The sequence below is a fragment of the Brassica napus genome, chromosome C5 (genome assembly GCF_020379485.1).
Source record: "Brassica napus cultivar Da-Ae chromosome C5, Da-Ae, whole genome shotgun sequence".
NCBI classification, from domain to species: domain Eukaryota; kingdom Viridiplantae; phylum Streptophyta; class Magnoliopsida; order Brassicales; family Brassicaceae; genus Brassica; species Brassica napus.
Genome location: NC_063448.1, coordinates 42,685,772 through 42,704,566, shown reverse-complemented (window position 1 = coordinate 42,704,566; position 18,795 = coordinate 42,685,772). Strand labels below are relative to the sequence as shown.

At 34.8% G+C, this 18,795-nt stretch overlaps 3 protein-coding genes, 1 long non-coding RNA gene and 1 pseudogene across 4 annotated transcripts; 1 reads left to right on the top strand and 4 right to left on the bottom strand.

The window, feature by feature from the left end:
- Positions 1-7: 7 nt before the first annotated feature.
- On the bottom strand, positions 8-2,631 carry LOC125587855. Its single transcript, XR_007324255.1, has 2 exons — positions 642-2,631; positions 8-452 (listed from the first exon to the last, which is right to left on the bottom strand). It is a non-coding gene; the product is annotated as an uncharacterized LOC125587855 (long non-coding RNA).
- A 1,460-nt stretch (positions 2,632-4,091) lies between these two features.
- LOC125587737 lies at positions 4,092-7,839 on the bottom strand (annotated as a pseudogene).
- LOC106398678 lies at positions 7,839-10,440 on the bottom strand. The gene has a single exon (XM_048758778.1). It carries the CDS (start codon positions 9,286-9,288, stop codon positions 7,867-7,869), a length of 1,422 nt encoding a protein of 473 aa, XP_048614735.1. The 5' UTR covers positions 9,289-10,440; the 3' UTR covers positions 7,839-7,866.
- A 2,184-nt stretch (positions 10,441-12,624) lies between these two features.
- LOC106398676 lies at positions 12,625-14,649 on the top strand. The gene is made up of 3 exons (XM_022702332.2): positions 12,625-13,702; positions 13,796-13,863; positions 13,941-14,649. The coding sequence occupies exons 2-3, from the start codon at positions 13,796-13,798 to the stop codon at positions 14,587-14,589; spliced, it is 717 nt and encodes a 238-aa protein (XP_022558053.1). The 5' UTR covers positions 12,625-13,702; the 3' UTR covers positions 14,590-14,649.
- A 161-nt stretch (positions 14,650-14,810) lies between these two features.
- On the bottom strand, positions 14,811-15,792 carry LOC125587979 (pumilio homolog 5-like). Its single transcript, XM_048759480.1, has 2 exons — positions 15,759-15,792; positions 14,811-15,680 (listed from the first exon to the last, which is right to left on the bottom strand). The coding sequence occupies exon 2, from the start codon at positions 15,378-15,380 to the stop codon at positions 14,811-14,813; it is 570 nt and encodes a 189-aa protein (XP_048615437.1). The 5' UTR covers positions 15,381-15,680; positions 15,759-15,792.
- Between the last annotated feature and the right edge of the window lie 3,003 nt (positions 15,793-18,795).

Genomic DNA, 18,795 nt, shown 5'->3' with positions numbered 1-18,795 from the left:
TGAGAAGTTTGGGGCAAACTCGTGAGGTTAATCTTGCAAATTACAAAGTTTGTGGCCGCTTTGAAAACCACCAAAAGAGGAGGGACCATTGTTCAATTAGGAGGAGGTGTAGAATGTTTAATCGAAAGTTTGGGGTTGATTCGTGAGGACGTATTAGCATTTTCAAAGGTTTCTGGGTCAATTTGATAATATCTGAAAGAGAAAGGACCAGATGCGCAAATAAGCTAAAGTTGACCACGGTTGCTCGTGGTCAAGCTTTCTCTGCGATTCCGAGATCCCGATCTCCGTTGGCTACGACGGCGAGGCGTTGATGATGAACCGGCGACAGTAGAAGCTTGAATCGCGGCGGATGAAGAAGAGATGGTCATGGCCTGTTAAATTCATGGAGGAAATAGCCTGTGGCAACGAGAGAGGAGCTGAGCACGACCCACAACACGACGAAGATTGCGGTCCTGAACACGCGGAGGAGCATAACTTAATAAAAAATTTCAATTAAAACAAGATAATTTTTAGAAAAAAAAACACATCCTATCAGCAGTTTCTCAGCACGACCCACGATCTTTTTTCTTCATCGCCATACGTATCTCTTAAATTTGACAAATAAGAGAGATGTTAAACTGCAAGTCAAGTCTTTAACTTACATTGCTCTCCATGGTCTGTAAGTTTGTAACGCAAGAGAGGCCCTGCTCTCCATTTCTCTTCAACTCCATTCCATGGTTTGTTCATATACTCCACGGTTTCAACTGAAGCTTTCTAGAAAGAAGGGAAGGTGAAAATCTTGAAAGTTGTTAGATCAAACGCAGATTGATGAAAACGCAGATTGATGAAAACGCAGTGATGGGAAGATAGCTATTGCGACTGGAAAAATTGCGTTTGGCATTTAAAAATAAGCTTTTATCCAGATTTTTCATGGTTTAATCTGGTTAATTAGATTTGATTTAGAAAATCTATAAATAGATATTTAAGGGCAATAAAAACCCAAAAACTACATAACCTTAATTTTATTTGAATTTCTTTTGTTCTAATCTTGAATCTTGCTTGATTTAATGATTTATTTTGTTAACATTTGTTTATCTATTTTTTAATCTTTTGCTTATCTAACAATCTATCATGAGTTTGTTTGGTTTCATGGAAATCAGTGAGTAATACTCTAAGAGTTTTTGGGTTTAGTAGATTAGGATGATTTAATCTCTATGATCTTTACTTGATTGATGTGATTAATGCTAGATTAAGGTTGGAAAACTATAATCTAGATCATACATTGTTTCATGCCTAGAAGAATATGAAATATTTGAATGAACTAATCAATGTGCTTTAGTTACTTTTTTAGCCAACGGGAGTTGATGCTAGAGATTTAGTGACTATTAAGACTTGAAATTCATGCATACTTGATGTTAATTAACTAATAGGAATTGATGTTAAGAACTTGATTAGTATAGGAGTTATTGCCACATGAGTGGATTAGCTTAAATTAGTGATCTTAAGTCCAAAAATTAGCAATTGTTTGTTTAAGCATCATGAGATAGCATTTGATCATTTTAATCAATAACTTTGACCTAAGAACTTGTCTTTCTGTTTATCTTATAGTTGCTTTTAGTTGTCATTCTATTTCATTAGTTTAGATTCATCTCATTTTCCTATTTGCTTAGATTAAAAAATCTGGTGTATTTTTGGTGTTATAAATCTTTAGTTCTCTGTAGATTCGATCATAAAATCTACATCGATATATCGTTCGATTGTGGTAGCGTGCACCTTAGGTTACTTGATCTATGTAAAACGCAGTAATCAAACATCCAAGCTGGAGGAGGAAACATGGGACTTGGTAGTAACAATGGAGATCTCATTACAGGACATGTCCATACATTATGCAAACAATTGTTCCTTTTGCAAAAAAAAGGAACTCCAAGAAGTGAATGTGAATATCGAGAAAACAACATATGAAGGAAAATGCTTAAAAGGTATACTTGTCTTCCTTGAGATTGAAACTTGAGAAAGAAAAAAAATAGTACATGACTCAATCAAACAAAGAGGAGGGATGGAACGAAATAAAAATTGTTCTTGCTGAGTCCAAGGGAAAGGCTGGACCAATTACAACGAAAAACAGTTTATTTGCAGCTTAGAAAGAAAATGAAGCTGCTAAGACCATTTCCAATAATGTTTCATTTTCTATTTTTTGCTTCATTTTGAAGCAAACTGTGCTCCATTGATGTTTTATTTCTTGCTTTAAAATGAAGCAATGAACGGTGCTTCAAATTTGAAACAATACTGTTCATTGCTTCATTTTTGTAAACATGATTTTCTAAATTATAAATTGGTCTTTAATTTTTATTTATTCTTTTTTTTGTCGAAATAAATTATATGTATTAATATTATCCAATCAATTTCAAAATTTTGACTATTCTTTTCATATAATTGGATATTTATATTGAAAAACATGAGGATATTCATTTTAAGAGCTTTAACTCTTTTTAAAATAATGGGAGATAAATAAACTCACATTTTTCTTCTAAACACTTTTATTAATTATTTAAAAAATTATATGTAAGATGTTTTTTTTTACAAAATATGGTATTATTTTGTTTATTCATGTTATGTAATAAATTTCTTATATAGTAATGTTTAATTTATATTAAATAATAATTGTGTTGGATTATTGTTAAAACAAAACAATTAGGTAAAATTACTAAATATGAAAAAGTACAAAGTGTTATTAATAATTAATAATAAAATGAACATTGAATATACTTGGAATATATCCTTTACAAGAAAGAAATGAAACAAACTATTAGAGAAGATGTGCTTCATTTTACGCATTTTTGAAGTAAAAAAAAAAAAAGGTTACCATTAAAGATGCTCTAAAACATCAGAGAGTTTGGCATTAGCTGCCATCAAGGCCTTTCAAGAGTGAACATGAATTGAATACAAAAAATGTTGATTGTCCGTCAAACCTAATTGTGACAGTAGAGGAGTATGATGAGCCTAGCAAGTGTGCTCGTAAGGCTGGAGAATAAGCTAACACAAGGGTTGCAGCTGAAATTCTGAGATTGAGGAAGCCAAAGAAACAAAGAACAACAGCTACGAGAGGCTGGAATAATAAACAAAGAGACGGTTGCGAGAATGAAAGCACTTGCAGAAGCAGGTGAGAACGCTAAGAAGGCTAAAAGAGAGAAGTTAGGTGCAGAAGAAAAGCAGAGAAAATTAAGGAAAATATATAATAAAGAGAAAGACTAGTGATAATGAAGCTAAGATTGAGAAAATTCAAGGAAAGTCGAAGGCGAAAGAGACTTGGTCTAATGAACTTCAAACAATCATTCCTTTTTTTAAAACGTCTGAACTCAATTAAGAGGTAGTGCAGTGTATCACAAGGAAGTACAACCAAATGAAAAACAGAACAAAGCTCAAAAACCAATAGAAAGATCTTAAGGGAAAGATTTAACATTCAATGGTTAGAGCTTCATTCCTGATCCTGTTATGCAGCCATGCTGGTCCTCCTAGCGCCAAGTAGGTCCGATATCTGCCATCTCTAAGAACACTCTGAGAAATGTCCCGAGCAATGAAATTGGTCTTCATCGATTCCTGTTCAAAGTGTACAGCTTCGAAACTATTGCGCAAACCTGCAATCGTATCCAAGAAATGATCTGTAGCGTGGCCATGCTGAAGCATTAGAAATTTCTTTTATGGCCTCCTGGTTGTCAACCCCGATCACCACATCCTTGAAGCCCAAATCCCCCAAACTCCGAAGCAGTGCCGGTCCGAATTAATATGGCACCTAAAGCGCACCAAAAAAATATTGCCCCTAACTAATTTTTTTTACTCTAATATTTTTTAAAAAAATTTAAAAACATTCTAATTTTTTTTACTCTAATATTTTTAAAAAAATTTAAAAACATTCTAATTTTTTTTATCAAAAGACATAAAACATTAACAACCCTACAATAATAATAATAAAATATATATTATGGAAAATAAAAATACAACATATATGATATAACGACATCAATTTTAGTTTGTAATTTTTTTTTAAATTAGTTTTTATCACCATAAGCTAATTTCATATTTTTGTGTTTTTTAAATTAGAAACTTGGAGAAAGGTAGAAAAAGATAGAGAAGAATGAATCCTTTCTTCCTCTTTGTTAAAGATATCTTTTAAGAAAGCCTTAAAAAAAAGATAGAGAAAAATGAAAAACGAAAAAATCTAGTTTTTGTTTACTTTTGTAACTTTATAATTTTATATCATGTATTTTAACACATATATAAAAGGAACGTCAATTTGTTAGAAAAGATATTCAAAATATTTATGATCCAATCTTTTAGTTATTATTATTAGTAAAAAGAAAACAAAATTAATAGTTCATCTTTTGTTTAATTTGTAAGTTAATATCATTTACTATAATCCGTAGATAAAGGAAACTAAAGTGGTTAGGAAAGGTAATTAAAATCTGTAATGGTCAAATCTTTTCATTTATTACCATTATCAAAAAGAAAAATAATATAAAAACGTGTGATTATGGAAAGGGCTTCGAACCCATCACCTACATTTGAAGGAATGCTACGGACAAACCACTACACTAAAGGGATGCATCAACATTTGGCGCCCCTATAAAGTATATAATTTTGGCGCCTAAAGCTATAGCTTTATGGGCTTTAGCCCAGGGCCGGGCCTGCTCCGAAGGGACCAGATAATACAGCGAAGTTCTGCAGTCAATCTGTTCGGGGATGGAGTAAAAGCGTCTCGGGCATGATGCAGAACATCAACTTGATGGTCTCTTGTGATCTAAGGATGACGCATTTCTCCAGTTGGAGTTGATGTTGCATTTTACCCTGCCTGTGATGGGAAGCCTGCCAGCGTTGACATACTTTCTATGGAAGAAGGATGAATCAAGCTTGGTCCATTACTCTTGTTAACTCCAGTCCAGATTGTAGCTTCCTCCAGCGCCTGATCCACCAACGATTCTATAACGACCCGGTTTTGATTAATTATTGGACCACAACCTAAATCGTTATTTCTTAGTGGTTTTGTATAAACCATATGCTTAATTATATATTTAATTGTTAATTATAAGTCTCCTCCTAAAAAACCTAAAGCTATGTGCAGTCAATGGAGATTCAACCATCCCTGAACCATTTTCTTCTCCATCCACCTTTTCTCATCAAATCAAAGTTCTCTTCCATCACTGGAGAAGAGCCATCGTTGTTGTGATTGGTGTTGTGGGAATGTGATCAAGACGAGATGAGAAAGTGAAACCGGAGCCGTCACGTTCTATCACGACTAGCCACAGATCTGCACCGCCATGATTCGCACGTCACCAGAGAGCCTCGTCTTTGTTACCGTAGGCAACGTAAGCCACCACCGTATATATCCGAGCAAGGGAGATCACGATCTCTCTTTCTTGCACCACCGCCGTCACTCACTCTCGATCACCACTTCAATATTGGTACGTCATGTTATTATCACCACCAAATACCATAGCTGTAATCAACAGAGACAAAGCTTTGTTATAATAATTTTGTTGGCAGTGCTTGTGGTAGTTACGTACTAGACGTAGAAAAGACGTGACCATAAATGGAGCTGCGGTGTTTAACACCAACCACCACCATCGTTGATCACGACTTCGTGAGCCATAAGGAGGAGTAAGTCATGTCATCGGAGATGAAGTATATATTACCGTGAGCTTGAGCTTTGTTAATTAAGTGGTACATCCTATATTTCTTGTAGCGCAAGCAATCCTTGGAACATAAACCCTGATATGTCATGCGCAGGAACGAACATGATCTTTCGGGTTAATTGTCTTGGACAGTAATGGCATAGACCAAGTCTTGTTGTACAAGGCACATCTATTCCATAATTCCGTACTAGTGTAGAATTCATCCTATGTTAATTTAGATTTCGAATCATGTATGAGTCGTGATTGATAGTTATTTCATTCATTGTAAACCAGAACTAGGAGTCTAAAGGATTCAACCGTTGATTAGATTGTGGTTGTTAAAAGATGGTATATATGTGTATATATGTATACATAATTATGAGTATGAACTATGTGCGTGGGTGGGGGCTCAAAGATGTTTGGCTAGCGACGCTACTGTGATTGTGCGGGCGGGGGTTCAGAGACATCTGGGCTAGCGACGCTACTTGTGTTGGGCATGTAGCGCAAAAACCTTTGTACCATCGACGTTACTGGGGTGGGCGGGGTAGAGAGACAGACTGTACAAGCGACGATGCACATTTATATATCCATATAAAGAGAATGCGAAGTGTGTGATCTAGTTATGCACTATCAGCGCATCGTGTGTAGTGTGTGGTGGTTTAGGTATCTTGGTTGTTGATGTTAGAGCTACACTTTTATAGTGGAAGTAAATATAGCAGGACAAATTATTTTTTAAAGTTATGAATGGCAAAAACAGTTCAAAAGTGCAGATCATATTTTAAAAAAAAAATTACGCCAAAATATCAAAACACAAAAAAAATACATAAACAAAAGTAAAATAATTTAATGATTTACCCATAATATATCTGCAATATTGTCTCTAATGTTTGTCATATGATCTCCATCAGCCATATTTGTTGTCTCCATGTTGCCTATATCACTATCAGAATCTCCGTTGCTGATATTTATATATCTCATTTCTTCAACAAAATCTTCATCAAAATAATTTGAAATTCTGATAAAATTATGTAATCCCATTGTAGTAATTACCACTATTTTTTTAACTGCAATATCATATCTTGGAAAATAACTCAAAATCCTCCATTTCTTCTTCCAAACTCCAAATGTCCTTTCAATAACGGAACGTAGAGATGCATGACATCGATTAAACAGTTCCTGTTTATTCTTAGGAGGAGGACCATTGTTGAAATGAGACATGTGATATCTAAAAACCTCATTCCGAGAAGATCTATAGGGAGCCAAAAAACCTTGCTTATTTGGATACCCAGAATCAACTACATAATACTTGTCTCCCGGAGGCAAAGGAAAGTCAGAATCGCCGTCTTGTGCATCGTGAGAACTGCTGTATCGTGACATGATCTGGGTGCTCCATTCCAAACATATGTAAACAACATATTGAGATCACATATCGCCGTGATGTTAAATGATGTCCTATCATGTCGATTCCAGTAAATTCCTTGTAGTTCAGGCTTCACTTTAACACATACATGAACTTCATCCATAGCTCCTACAAATCCAATAAAATATGGCCAATATCTTCTATCCATTTGCTGCCTTTCAGAAATTCGAAGTAGTTCTCGTCTTGTTGGAGTCTTAATATAATCACAAGCAAGTAACTTTGTCGCCCTAAGAACTTCAAAAAAAATTCTATTCACTGTCTCTTGTGTCCGTCCAAACCGTAATCCAACATCTCTCTGAACCTCATTATGCCCACAAATTCGCAAAAACATTGCCACACTCTCTTCAATGCTTACATTAAGGGTGGGATGTAAACCATATTTTGATTGCAATATGTCACATAAAGATCTGAAAACACCAAGAGACATTCGTAGTAACTGAAGACATGCAGCATCATCTTCTTGTAGTCGACGCCATATTTTCTCCATCCTAAACCACCATCGGTTTGAACTGGTCTTCTTTCAAAATAACGATTGTAATAACTCAATGATGGCTGAATTATTAACTCTTCGAATTGCTCATTTTCTAAATTCCATAACTCAATTCTTTCATCGTGATTTAGATTGTGGGGATTTTGTGACCGCAACTGACATATACGAAACGCCTGAAAATATTGACCACACAATAAAAACTAAATCAATGAAAAATATCATTAATCAGAAATACAATACAAAACAAACATCACAAAAGAAAATGTGAAACAAAACATAATGACTAAAAACAAAACACAAACCTTATTAAGCTAGTTATCCGATGTGGAATCACTTTCTCGTGTTTCATTTAGATTGAGTCCTCGTTCAGTTCCCAAAATGTTGAATAATCCACCTCGTCTTCGTGGACGTGATGCTTTACTTGTAGAAGCACAGTTCGTAAAGCCAAATTCCGGTGATACTCCTCTAATAACATTCTCGGAAACATGAACTTCCTTTTCGTGTGTTGTAGTTTGTACTTCTGTTTCTAGGGAAAATCCACGTTGAACATTTCTCGGAGGAATATTTTGTGGAGCATCTTGTGATGATCCCCATTGATGAGTGGTCGGTGATGAGCCCCATTGTGGAACCGCGGATGTAGGACCCCATTGTTGAGTGCTTGGTGGTGAACCCCATTGTTGAGAATTTTGAGGCGCACCCCATTGTGGAACATGTAGTGTACCCCACTGCGGAGCATTTGGAGATGAACTCCATTGCGGTGCATTTGGTGGTCTACCCCATTGTGGGGCATTTGGCGGTGTACCCCACTGTGGAACATTTGAAGGTGAACTCCATTGCGTGGCATTTGGCGGTGGTCCCCATTGCGGAGCACTTGGAGGTGTACCCAATTGTAGTGGATTTGGAGGTGTTCCCCATTGTTGAAAACCCGAACTCCATTGCCCACAAGTTGGACTACCAAACTTTTGTCCAGATTCTAACCGCTTTCCCACGAATTTGCTGTCCCGTGTATATCCAGTAAGAGCTTGTAAAAACTTCAACTTATCTTCTGTGGTTCTTTCAGCTCTGTCAATAAAGTACTTGGGCCAAAATCTTTCTTCTTTGAATGCATGAATGCACGCCCAATAGAAATTGGTGTCATTTGGAAGCTCCATTGATTCAAATATCTTGACAGCAGTATCGAATTCATTGTAATCATCTTCGTCAAAAGAATTTGGACGTAGTTGTTGTAAACTTTGGCGCTGAAACTCTCTAAAGCCAGTCATTGTATCTGTCAGGGTTGTCTCGAATGATTGTTTTCTTCGACTTCCTTGGGATCCACTTTTGACAGAGGTCTGAGAGTTCCCTGCAGCTCTTTGTGAACTACTTCCACGCCTTAGTCCACCTCGTTGTTGAACTCTGGAATTGGGAATCTGAAAAGAATCAGCAGCGGGTGACGAATTCTGACGTAGATTATCACGGATGAACTCATTTGAATGACGTATTTCATCATCAATATTAACGCGATAGACTTCTTCATTTCCTTGCGTTTCAGGAATCTGAGTGTGCTGCATATCACCACCATATGTTTCAGAGTAATAATAACCTTCATCATTATTTTGACCATCATTCATCAACTCTTCTCTTCTTTGGTGCAAAGAGTATTGAGACTGTGATTGGACGTCATATAAAATGAAACATCGTTGCATCACATCCCAAAGCTCTGGCGGCTTTCGTTTAAATGATTTTACAATCATGTCTACCTGTTAATATGATTATATAGTTTTTAGACTACAAATATTATAGCTTTGATAATTTTATAAATATACTCTGGTTTTAAGAGATATTGTTGTACTTACTTCACGATCTTTCCACCATGAATCAGACGCAGATATCACAGATGTAGTAAGATCAACCAAAATGCCCGTAGAATTTTTCATAAGATGTTTGTACTTCTTGTATTTTCTTTTAAGTTGATCAAGTTTTTCTGTGAAGAAGTGGTATGTTACGTTAATATTAAACTCTTGATTGAACTTATCAACAATAAACTTTCTAGCAGCGGGAGTAGGATCTTTGAAACGGTAATCGCTCATGGCAATTGCTCGATCGTATAACTCAATAAATACTCGTTCTCTATTAGGTGTCCATCTAAAATTGTCTCCCCTCTATAAATTAATAAAAATTTCAATCATTTTACTTATATATAAACTATTCTAAAACTTTTTAAAAAAATATTATTAACTACTTACCCGCGCCGACAGAAGATTTATATTTTTTTCATCAGAAAATGTTGTGTTTTGTTGGCGGTTAGACGTCATACCTACATTTTTTAAATTATACAAATACTATTAGTTTGAGTTATTTAATAAAAAAAAATAAGCAACTGTATCATTAAGTATGTTGTAGTAAATTCTATCATGTTATGTGTTTATAACTTTTTTTGTCAAATTTTGTAAACTATATATTTATTAATAATGTAGAAAGAAAAAAAAAAAATATATATATATATATATGATGAATATATTTCGAAAATAATTATTATTTATAAGGAAACAAATTATGAAAATAGTTTCATTATCTTAGTCATTTGTACAAAAATCATATTTATCTCTAAATGGTTATTACAAAAATATTTTGATAATTCTTCTAGTTTACTATTTTCTTAAATAAATATGGTCATATATATATATATATATATGTAATTCTTATAGTCTTCTGTTTTCTTTAAAATTTATTTTATTATTGACATAATTTTCATTTTTTGATTAGAATGAATATTTTTAACATGTTTGTAGTATTTTCAAAAATTAATTTTTATAAACTATAATGAATTGGCCTTAAATAATTAACTAAAAATAAATTTACCTTTTGGTTCAGAAATGCAAGCCTTTTGGTACGTGTCTAGTAATAGCTTTATCGTCAACCTCAATTATAGTACAGAACACTGAAAAATAATTGATTTAACCAAACAAACATTAATCAACAAATCAAAGAAAAATAGTAAAGAGTGGAAAATATGCAAAACATGATGCTTGTCTCTTTTAATGCCTTTTGTCTGAACTAGTAAATCACTGCATGTACGTGAGTTGTGTAAGTATGAGTTTTCCACCCAAATAATTTTTCTTATGCTCGATGCTTGTCTCTTTTAATTTTTAAATGATTATTACAAAAAAATATTTTGACAATTCTTATAGTCTCCTGTTTTTTTAAAATAAATATGGTCATATATATATATATATATATATATACACACGTATGTATAATTCTTATAGTCTACTGATTTTTTAAAAATATATATTATTATTGACATAATTTTCATTTTTTTATAACAATGAATATTTTTAAAATACTATATCAACAGTGTGACATAATATTAAAGGTGGACACATGTTTGTAGTATTTAAAAACAATTATGAGAAATAAATAATTTGTGATTTCAGTTGATGTAAATCAAGATATGATAAATCTAAAACTTTTACTTTTTTAAAAATAGTTTTTCAGTTTAAAATAATGATATCATTGATATTTTTATGTTAATTTACCTAAAACATTTAAAAACACACATTTAAAAAAACCATATTTTTTTATTTTGGTAGTTTGTTGAATTTATAAGATTTAAATTTACAAATTTGTTTTAATTTTTATAAACTACAATAAATTGTCTTTAAATAATTAATTAAAGTAAATTTACCTTTTGGTTCAGAAATGCAAGCCTTCTGATACGTCTAGTAATAGCTTTATCGTCGAACTCAATTATAATAGTGAACACTGAAAAATAATTGATTCAACACAAAAAAAAATTAATCAACAAATCTAAGAAAGTAATAAAGAGTGGAAAATAGGTAAAACCTAATGCTTGTCTCTTTTAATGTCTTTTGACTCTTGCTCTATGCCATATTTCTCAGCCGTGATTTCCTATTAATCAATAGAAAGAAAATTTCTAAATTAGCTATAATGAAGTGATATAAAATAAAGGAAAAAAGTAAAGTAGATTTGACAAAAAGGAGAGAAGCATACATTGATGTCTATTCTCAAGAATGAATGAGTTCAATGGTGTGTGTTGATATCTGTTATTTATATTAGATATAAATAAATACTTTAAATTTAATGTAAATTAGAAATTCACCTATTGGTTAATTAAAAGAAGCATTGCATGTACAGCTTCTATTTCTATGCGGGAAGAAGAAAATGCAGGACACCTGCCTTTTATCACAAGAAGACAAAAAATTAGTATCCAATGCAGTCTTCCTACTTTTTAAGTTTATCATACCAAAAAGTGTGAATGGTGAAAATATATGAAAATAAAAACAGGACATGAGATCTGTCTTTATCATGTGCTCCCATTCAAACACTGAGACTGACTCACATGAGTGATTGATGTTTTTGGACGTTTTATTTCTTTCTTTTATTGACTTACGAATTTTATGTTTTTATTGTATTTTTGGAATTTATTCGATTATCTGGATTTATTGCTATTTATTAGATTTATGGTGTTTGGAGATGATTCATGAAGATTAATAAATAAAGATTTCAAGATCATTATTTGTTATTTTATTTTGGAAAATATGAGTATTACAGAATCTATAGCAGTTTGTGTGCCAGCGTATAGGATGGAGTTGCGGTTCTTCTATATCGTCCATAGCAGCCATGGAATGGCTCTCCTAGAGGTTTCCGGGAACAGAACAGTCAGCCATTAACTTCAGAGCTATATTCATATTATCACCGAGACTTCTAGCTGGCGTTGTAGACGGAGGAAAGTTAACAATCCGTAAAATGTCTTGCGCTGGAATACACTCAAACAAGACATGATTTATAGACTCGATTTCATTGTTGCACTGCTTTCATTCCATGTCTATCAGCACCCCTCTTGTTTGAAGTCTATCTGCTACTGCTAACGTTCTAGAGACAGCTCGCCATATAAACATTCTTATCTTAGGCAGAGTTTTGACTTTTCAAATCTTCTTCTTCGGATCAATGACCGTCTTTTCAACTAGAGATAAAGCAGACATAGACGCGTTAAATTGTTGGCTGCCAACCAGTACCCGCTTTCAACTGTGTAGGATCCATGATCTGTTAAAGGCCATATGCTTCGGTCCGTTGATCAAATAATCATTCAAAGAACATTTTGTATATATTGTCAAATAAAATTAGTAACGTAAATCAAAATATACAACAATTGAAACTAAAAATTAAAGAATAACTTAATCATAAATAAGTTTAGTTATATGATAAATAAATATATATTAAAATATTTTTAATAATATAAATTAATTGAACTAGTGATTTATCCTAAAATCATGGAAAATGTAATAAATAAGCGAAATCAATTCTTAAATAATAGTATAGATAGATAGTTTAAATTAAATTACATTTTGTAAATAAAAACCAAAAATATCCTTGAGAAGTCTGTAGATATTAATATACTGTTGTTATTGTTACTGATTTGATGAGAGTTAATTTTTACAACTTAAACTGTAAAATTTAGTTATAATAAACAAACTATATATTATATATAATATAAATTAGATAAAAAAAATAACAAAAAGTATATCAACTCTCAAACTAAATTTTACAAAAAAAAAAAAGAATTCCACACTTTAGAAGCGTGGATTAGAATCTAGTTTGTAATATTAAAAGCAAATCTAAGCAATTTTAAAAAGTTGCTATTTTAATTAATTAATATTTTTTTGAGAAAACGATTCTGACTTTTGTCATTTGTATCCTATTTTATAAGCTAAAAGATTAAATTCGAAAAGTAATTTTACAATAACTAGTTTTCCCTCTCCACAAGAGTGTATGACATTGGTTTTACATGAATAAGTTTCCAAATTGTTTTTACAAAATACGTTTTTTATGTAAATATAATATTATTTATCATTCTTTGTGTATATAGTGATTATTCTAGTCAATTTTTTTTTTGTTTTTGATCATTCTAGTCAAATTTTATAATACTACAAAACTATTTTTAGATTTGTCCATCAATTAAAATTCTAAAAACGGTTGAGATAATTGTGGGAATGGTTGAGATTATTTTTATCTACATAGATAAATGCTAAAACCGTAAACAGAGGTTCAGTTTTGACCGTCTCAACAAAAAAATGGATAAAAAGGAATCGATAAGCCCTGATTCGAATCGTTAGTTTTCAGTCGATAAAAAAATTAGAGGCTACAGTTACGATCTAGGGTTCTTCTCCATATATTTACATTGCTCGATTTAGATAAGAAATTTTGACTCTGAATTTGATTATTTGTATCTTGAAACAGATGACTGACCGTGTTATCCGTCACACAAAGAGACTACCACAGTCTAGATGTTCCCCTTTCACTAATGGGTCAGTGATGATATTCATTCCCTTTGAGAGGAAGTCTAAATCCCTTACTTTTCTTATATTTATTTATTTATTTACAGGACTACTGATGATGTCAGCAAAGAGAAGGAGCAGAAAGAAGAAGCTGTGCGACTCGGAGTTGAGCTCTCCCTCTTTATGGCTGAAGCAATGTTCATATTATCCGATGACAGACGTTCTATGACGTACTTCTGTTTTTTGACATTGTTTAAAACAAAGATGGATCGTCGTGGTCCCGCGGTAAGACGATTGTACCGTGTCATACAACAAGTGTATGCAACATATATCAAACCCAAGAATCTCGTCTACATCGATGGCGGAAAATCCACTCAATCAAAACTGATGGGGACGTTTCGACAAGATTTTGTTTCTGCCATCAGAGGTTTAGCTCACATTGTTTCCACTCTCGAAATTGGTTGCCTGGTGAAACCGTCTGTTTTTGAGCAATACAACCAAGAGCTGAAGAAGCTAGAGGAGAATTTGGGGTCTGTCAAGGATGTTTCAGAGGCAAATGGGTTTGCTAGGGAAGCAATAGAGTCTGAGATTCTTCCCCGGTGGAAGTCTCTCTTTGAAACAAATTCTCAAGTGATAAAACTTGATAAGACTATTAATAGGGAGCTACTTAGGCCTCTCTTGAACGAATTGAACAAGGAGATTTGTGCTCGTAGTCTTAGGGGCTATTATTGGTTTGTGAGTTTAGAAGATTTTTGATGATTTTTATTGTAAAAACAATTTAACTAATTTTAAAAGAATTTAGATTTTCTTAAAATATACCACGAGTTTTATAGAGTAGTATAGATTTTCTGAGAGGAGATAATTATAAACTTTTTTAGAGTTTATCTAGAGGTATTGCATAATAGAGATAGTATCGTGTTACAATATTGTGTTGTTGTATTCGTAATTATCCATTATCCATGTGAAGACATAACAATTCAGAAGCTTCTAAAAAAAGTTGCAGCTCTGAGGTACATATTAGAAGGAGCATATGCCTCTGCTTGAGCCTGTTGATAATATTGCAGCTGAAAAGGATCCACGAGAGGAGTGTTCTGTGCAGTAGGTGAAAAGGATCCACGAGAGAAGGAGTTGTTGTAGCCCGAAGAAGGCGATGAGATATCATATGGCATAGGAATGGTAGCTTCATGAGATGGGTATCCACTCATATACTGAGAGACAACGCCAGAGACAGGAGGGTAACCGCTGTAATTATACTGAGGGAGGTACATACCCGAGGACTGAAAGTTATGATTGTAAAACGGGCTCAGAGATGTCATATAACCTGCGGTTGATGTATACATAGGAGGCGATGTCAAACCGTGAGGAGATTGGAAACTCGAACGTACCTCTCCAGTTGCAATCCTAGGCAAGTTCTGCATCATGTTGTGTGTGCCACTACCACCCATCCTCGGATAGGTCATTTGTTGTGGCGAAGTAGCTTGAATCTGGTATGATGAAGGTGTGTATTGAACAGGCATTCTCCTTGGCTCTTCTTGGTTCCCCCACATTCTAGAAGCAGCAGAGGATGGACCAGAAGCACCAAAAGCAGATAGACTGTTGTCCTCGCGGCTCCCTACCCTCGCATTTGATCTCTCATTCTGCGTGTTGGTAAAGCTTTGTGAGCTCAACTCAGAGGTAAAAGGATCTTCACTAGCAATAGCCTCTATAGAGAGTGAATCTGTCTCCCTCAAAAGATTCACCGAACTTACATCAGACTCTTGTAATCTTCTTGTCCTTTCTGAAGCTATACCAGAAGAAATGGCATGGATGTCTTCTGCTATCGGATGGTTCCCTGCCGAATGAGGCCGCTTGAACACAAAAGAAAGTGTTAAAGAGAGAATCTTCTTTAATGTAAAATTAAATTAAGTGATAGAATCAAGCAGTACCTGAATGATATCAGCAAAGCTCTTACGACGACCAGGCAAACATAGAATTTAGATTACAAATGTCGAAATCTATCTTCAGTTTTTAAGACAATCTGAAGTTTCATAATCCATAAGATCGTCCTTGTCATGATCGAAATCTTTTTCATTGTCTTGATAAACCATATGGACTTCAGGATTCTTCCCTTTCAAACTCTCTTGATACAGCTCAACAAGATGCTTTGGAGTTCTACAAGTCTTAGCCCAATGATTGTCCATTCCACATCTATGGCACACTGATTTACTTGATTTGGTCGAGTGTTGGGGCTTAAATGAAGACCCACGTCCACAACCATAGGCCTCGTCCAAATGAGCCACGATCATGTCCATGATCTCGTCCATTATGATTACCTCGTCTGCGGCCAAAGGAACCTCGGCCACGGCCACGTCCATTCCGTCTACCTTGACCACGGCTATGATAGCCGTTTCCCTGGACATGGTGGGACTCTTTATCGTCCTCAATATTGTGTGCTTCAGGTGGTGCTGCTGAGCCAACAGGTCTCATCTCACTGTTTCTCATTATTCTGCTCAGAAAGCAAGAGACAAGAAATAAGATCAGCATAGGTCTTAAAACCTTTCTCACGGCCATGAATGTATTTAGTTCAATCTTTATGCATTTAGTTTGACATGCAATTGCAATCCTAACATTTTTAGTTTCAAACATACAGCCAAGCAAGGAACAAGCCACGCGGCTATTTGATCAAATTCAATACCATTCCTAGGATGAAATTCTAAGTGTAATTTGCAATTCATCAGGAATGATCAAATTTGGGTATGAAAACAGTAAGGCCACATGGCCATGAGGTGATATGATCAAGTACTATCAAGTCTATTTAGGGTTTGAGTTTAAACAAGTCAAGTAATTCAGATTCGAGTTTAAACAATCCTAATAATAGTTCTAGGTGATCAAACAATCAATCAAGATTCAAATCAAAAACAATTAAAACCGATTATCCAAATTAGGGTTTATGGGAACGACTTGATCTTAGATCAAGAGGGTTTGATTTGAGATTCAAAATCATTAAGACTTTGATTGATTTTAATTGATCAATGGATCAATCTCGAATCAGGGTTTAGGGGATCGGACTTATTCGAGCTCCGATTTACTCTTTAGGGTTTGATCTATTTGTCCTATGGCTTTCATCTTTAAAGATTATATTTTAGGGTTTCATTCTTTACAAAACAACCATATTCGATTCATGTTCTTAGAATTCGAATTACCTTAGTTTTGTAGATTGTAGAAACCGGACCACCAAGAGAACCTTGAGCTGGACAGGAACGGGACGCGAGCTGTCTTCTATCTGGTCGCGAACGGCTCAGGAACGGATTGAGGCTGATGTTGTCGCGAGCAGGAATGGGACGCGTCTATCGGGTTTCGAACGGGAGCTGTAGTTGTCCGGGATGCAAGCTGAGAATGGATGGAGCTGAGGCTGAGTTCGTCTAGTATCAGGAACGCCTTAGGGTTGGGGCTGATCGGATGAACACGAGCTGGAATGCTTTCAAGAACAGATTAGGGTTCGTCGGGTTAGGGTTTAAGATCGCCGGCTAGTATTAGGTATTTAGGGTTTTTGATTTTGGCTCAAGGAGTTTAAAAACTATCGTGCTGATAACGTGTTGTGAAACAATAGATTTAGAGCTGAATGTTTCTGTATATCATTAATGAATAAGTGTTCCCTTTATATATGGGATTACAAGATAAGTAAAAAGGAAAGTATCCAAAACCTAAACTCACTAGGATTAGGAAAACTACTAATACATAATAATGGAAAGATAACAAATACAAAGAAAAGGAAAGATGGTTTCCTTTTCTCCAAGCCGCCTCTCTCTCTCTCCAAGTCGTGGCCGACTCTCTCTCTAGGGTTGGGCCGTCTCTCTCTCTAGGTGTATGGGCCGGTTATGGACCGGGCCGGTTATGGACATCCATCAATTGATTTATAACAATGTTGTGAAACAATAGATTTAGATCTGAATGTTTCTGTATATCATTAATGAATAAGTGTTCCCTTTATATATGAGATTACAAGATAAATAAAAGGGAAAGTATCCAAAACCTAAACTCACTAGGATTAGGAAAACTACTAATACATAATAATGGAAAGATAACAAATACAAAGAAAAGGAAAGATGGTTTCCTTTTCTCCAAGCCGCCTCTCTCTCTCTCTCTCCAAGTCGTGGCCGACTCTCTCTCTAGGGTTGGGCCGTCTCTCTCTCTAAGTGTATGGGCCGGTTATGGACCGGGCCGGTTATGGACATCCATCAATTGATTTATAACATTCCCCCTTGGATGCCATAACCATACATGGATTTTAATACGCTTAATGTTGCCTCATTAAAACCTTATCATGAAAAACCCAGTGGCACAAAAACATGATGAAGGAAAAAGAGTACAATACGTACTACTCCCCCTGATGTGAATCTCAGTGGAGGTCTTTCAGCCTACGCATCCCAATCTGATGCGTGAGCTTCCTGAACGTGCAGGTAGGAAGTGCCTTAGTGAATAATCGGCCGAGTTATCACTGGACCGAACTTGGATCACTTTGACCTCTCTGGTATTTTGTAAATCGTGGGTAAAGAAGAACTTAGGCAAAATATGCTTTGTCCTATATCTTTTTATAGAACCATCTTTGAGCTGAGCAATGCAAGCCGCATTGTCCTCGAAGATAGTGGTCGGCTCTTTGCATTCGACCATCCCACAATCTGATCGGATATGTTGGGTCATCGACCTCAACCACACGACCTCGCGGCTGGCCTCATGAATGGCTCGTATCTTCGAGTGATTGGAAGATGCGATAGTTTGTTTCATGGAACACCATGATATGGCACCTCCATGTGTAAAAACATATCCAGTCTGTGATCTAGCTTGATGTGGATCTGATAGATAACCAGCATCAGCAAAGCCAACTAAACCATCCTTATTATGGTTAGTATAAAACAGACCCAAGTCTTTCGTTCCTTGTAGGTAACGAAGAACATGTTTGATTTCGTTCCAGTGCCTTAGGGT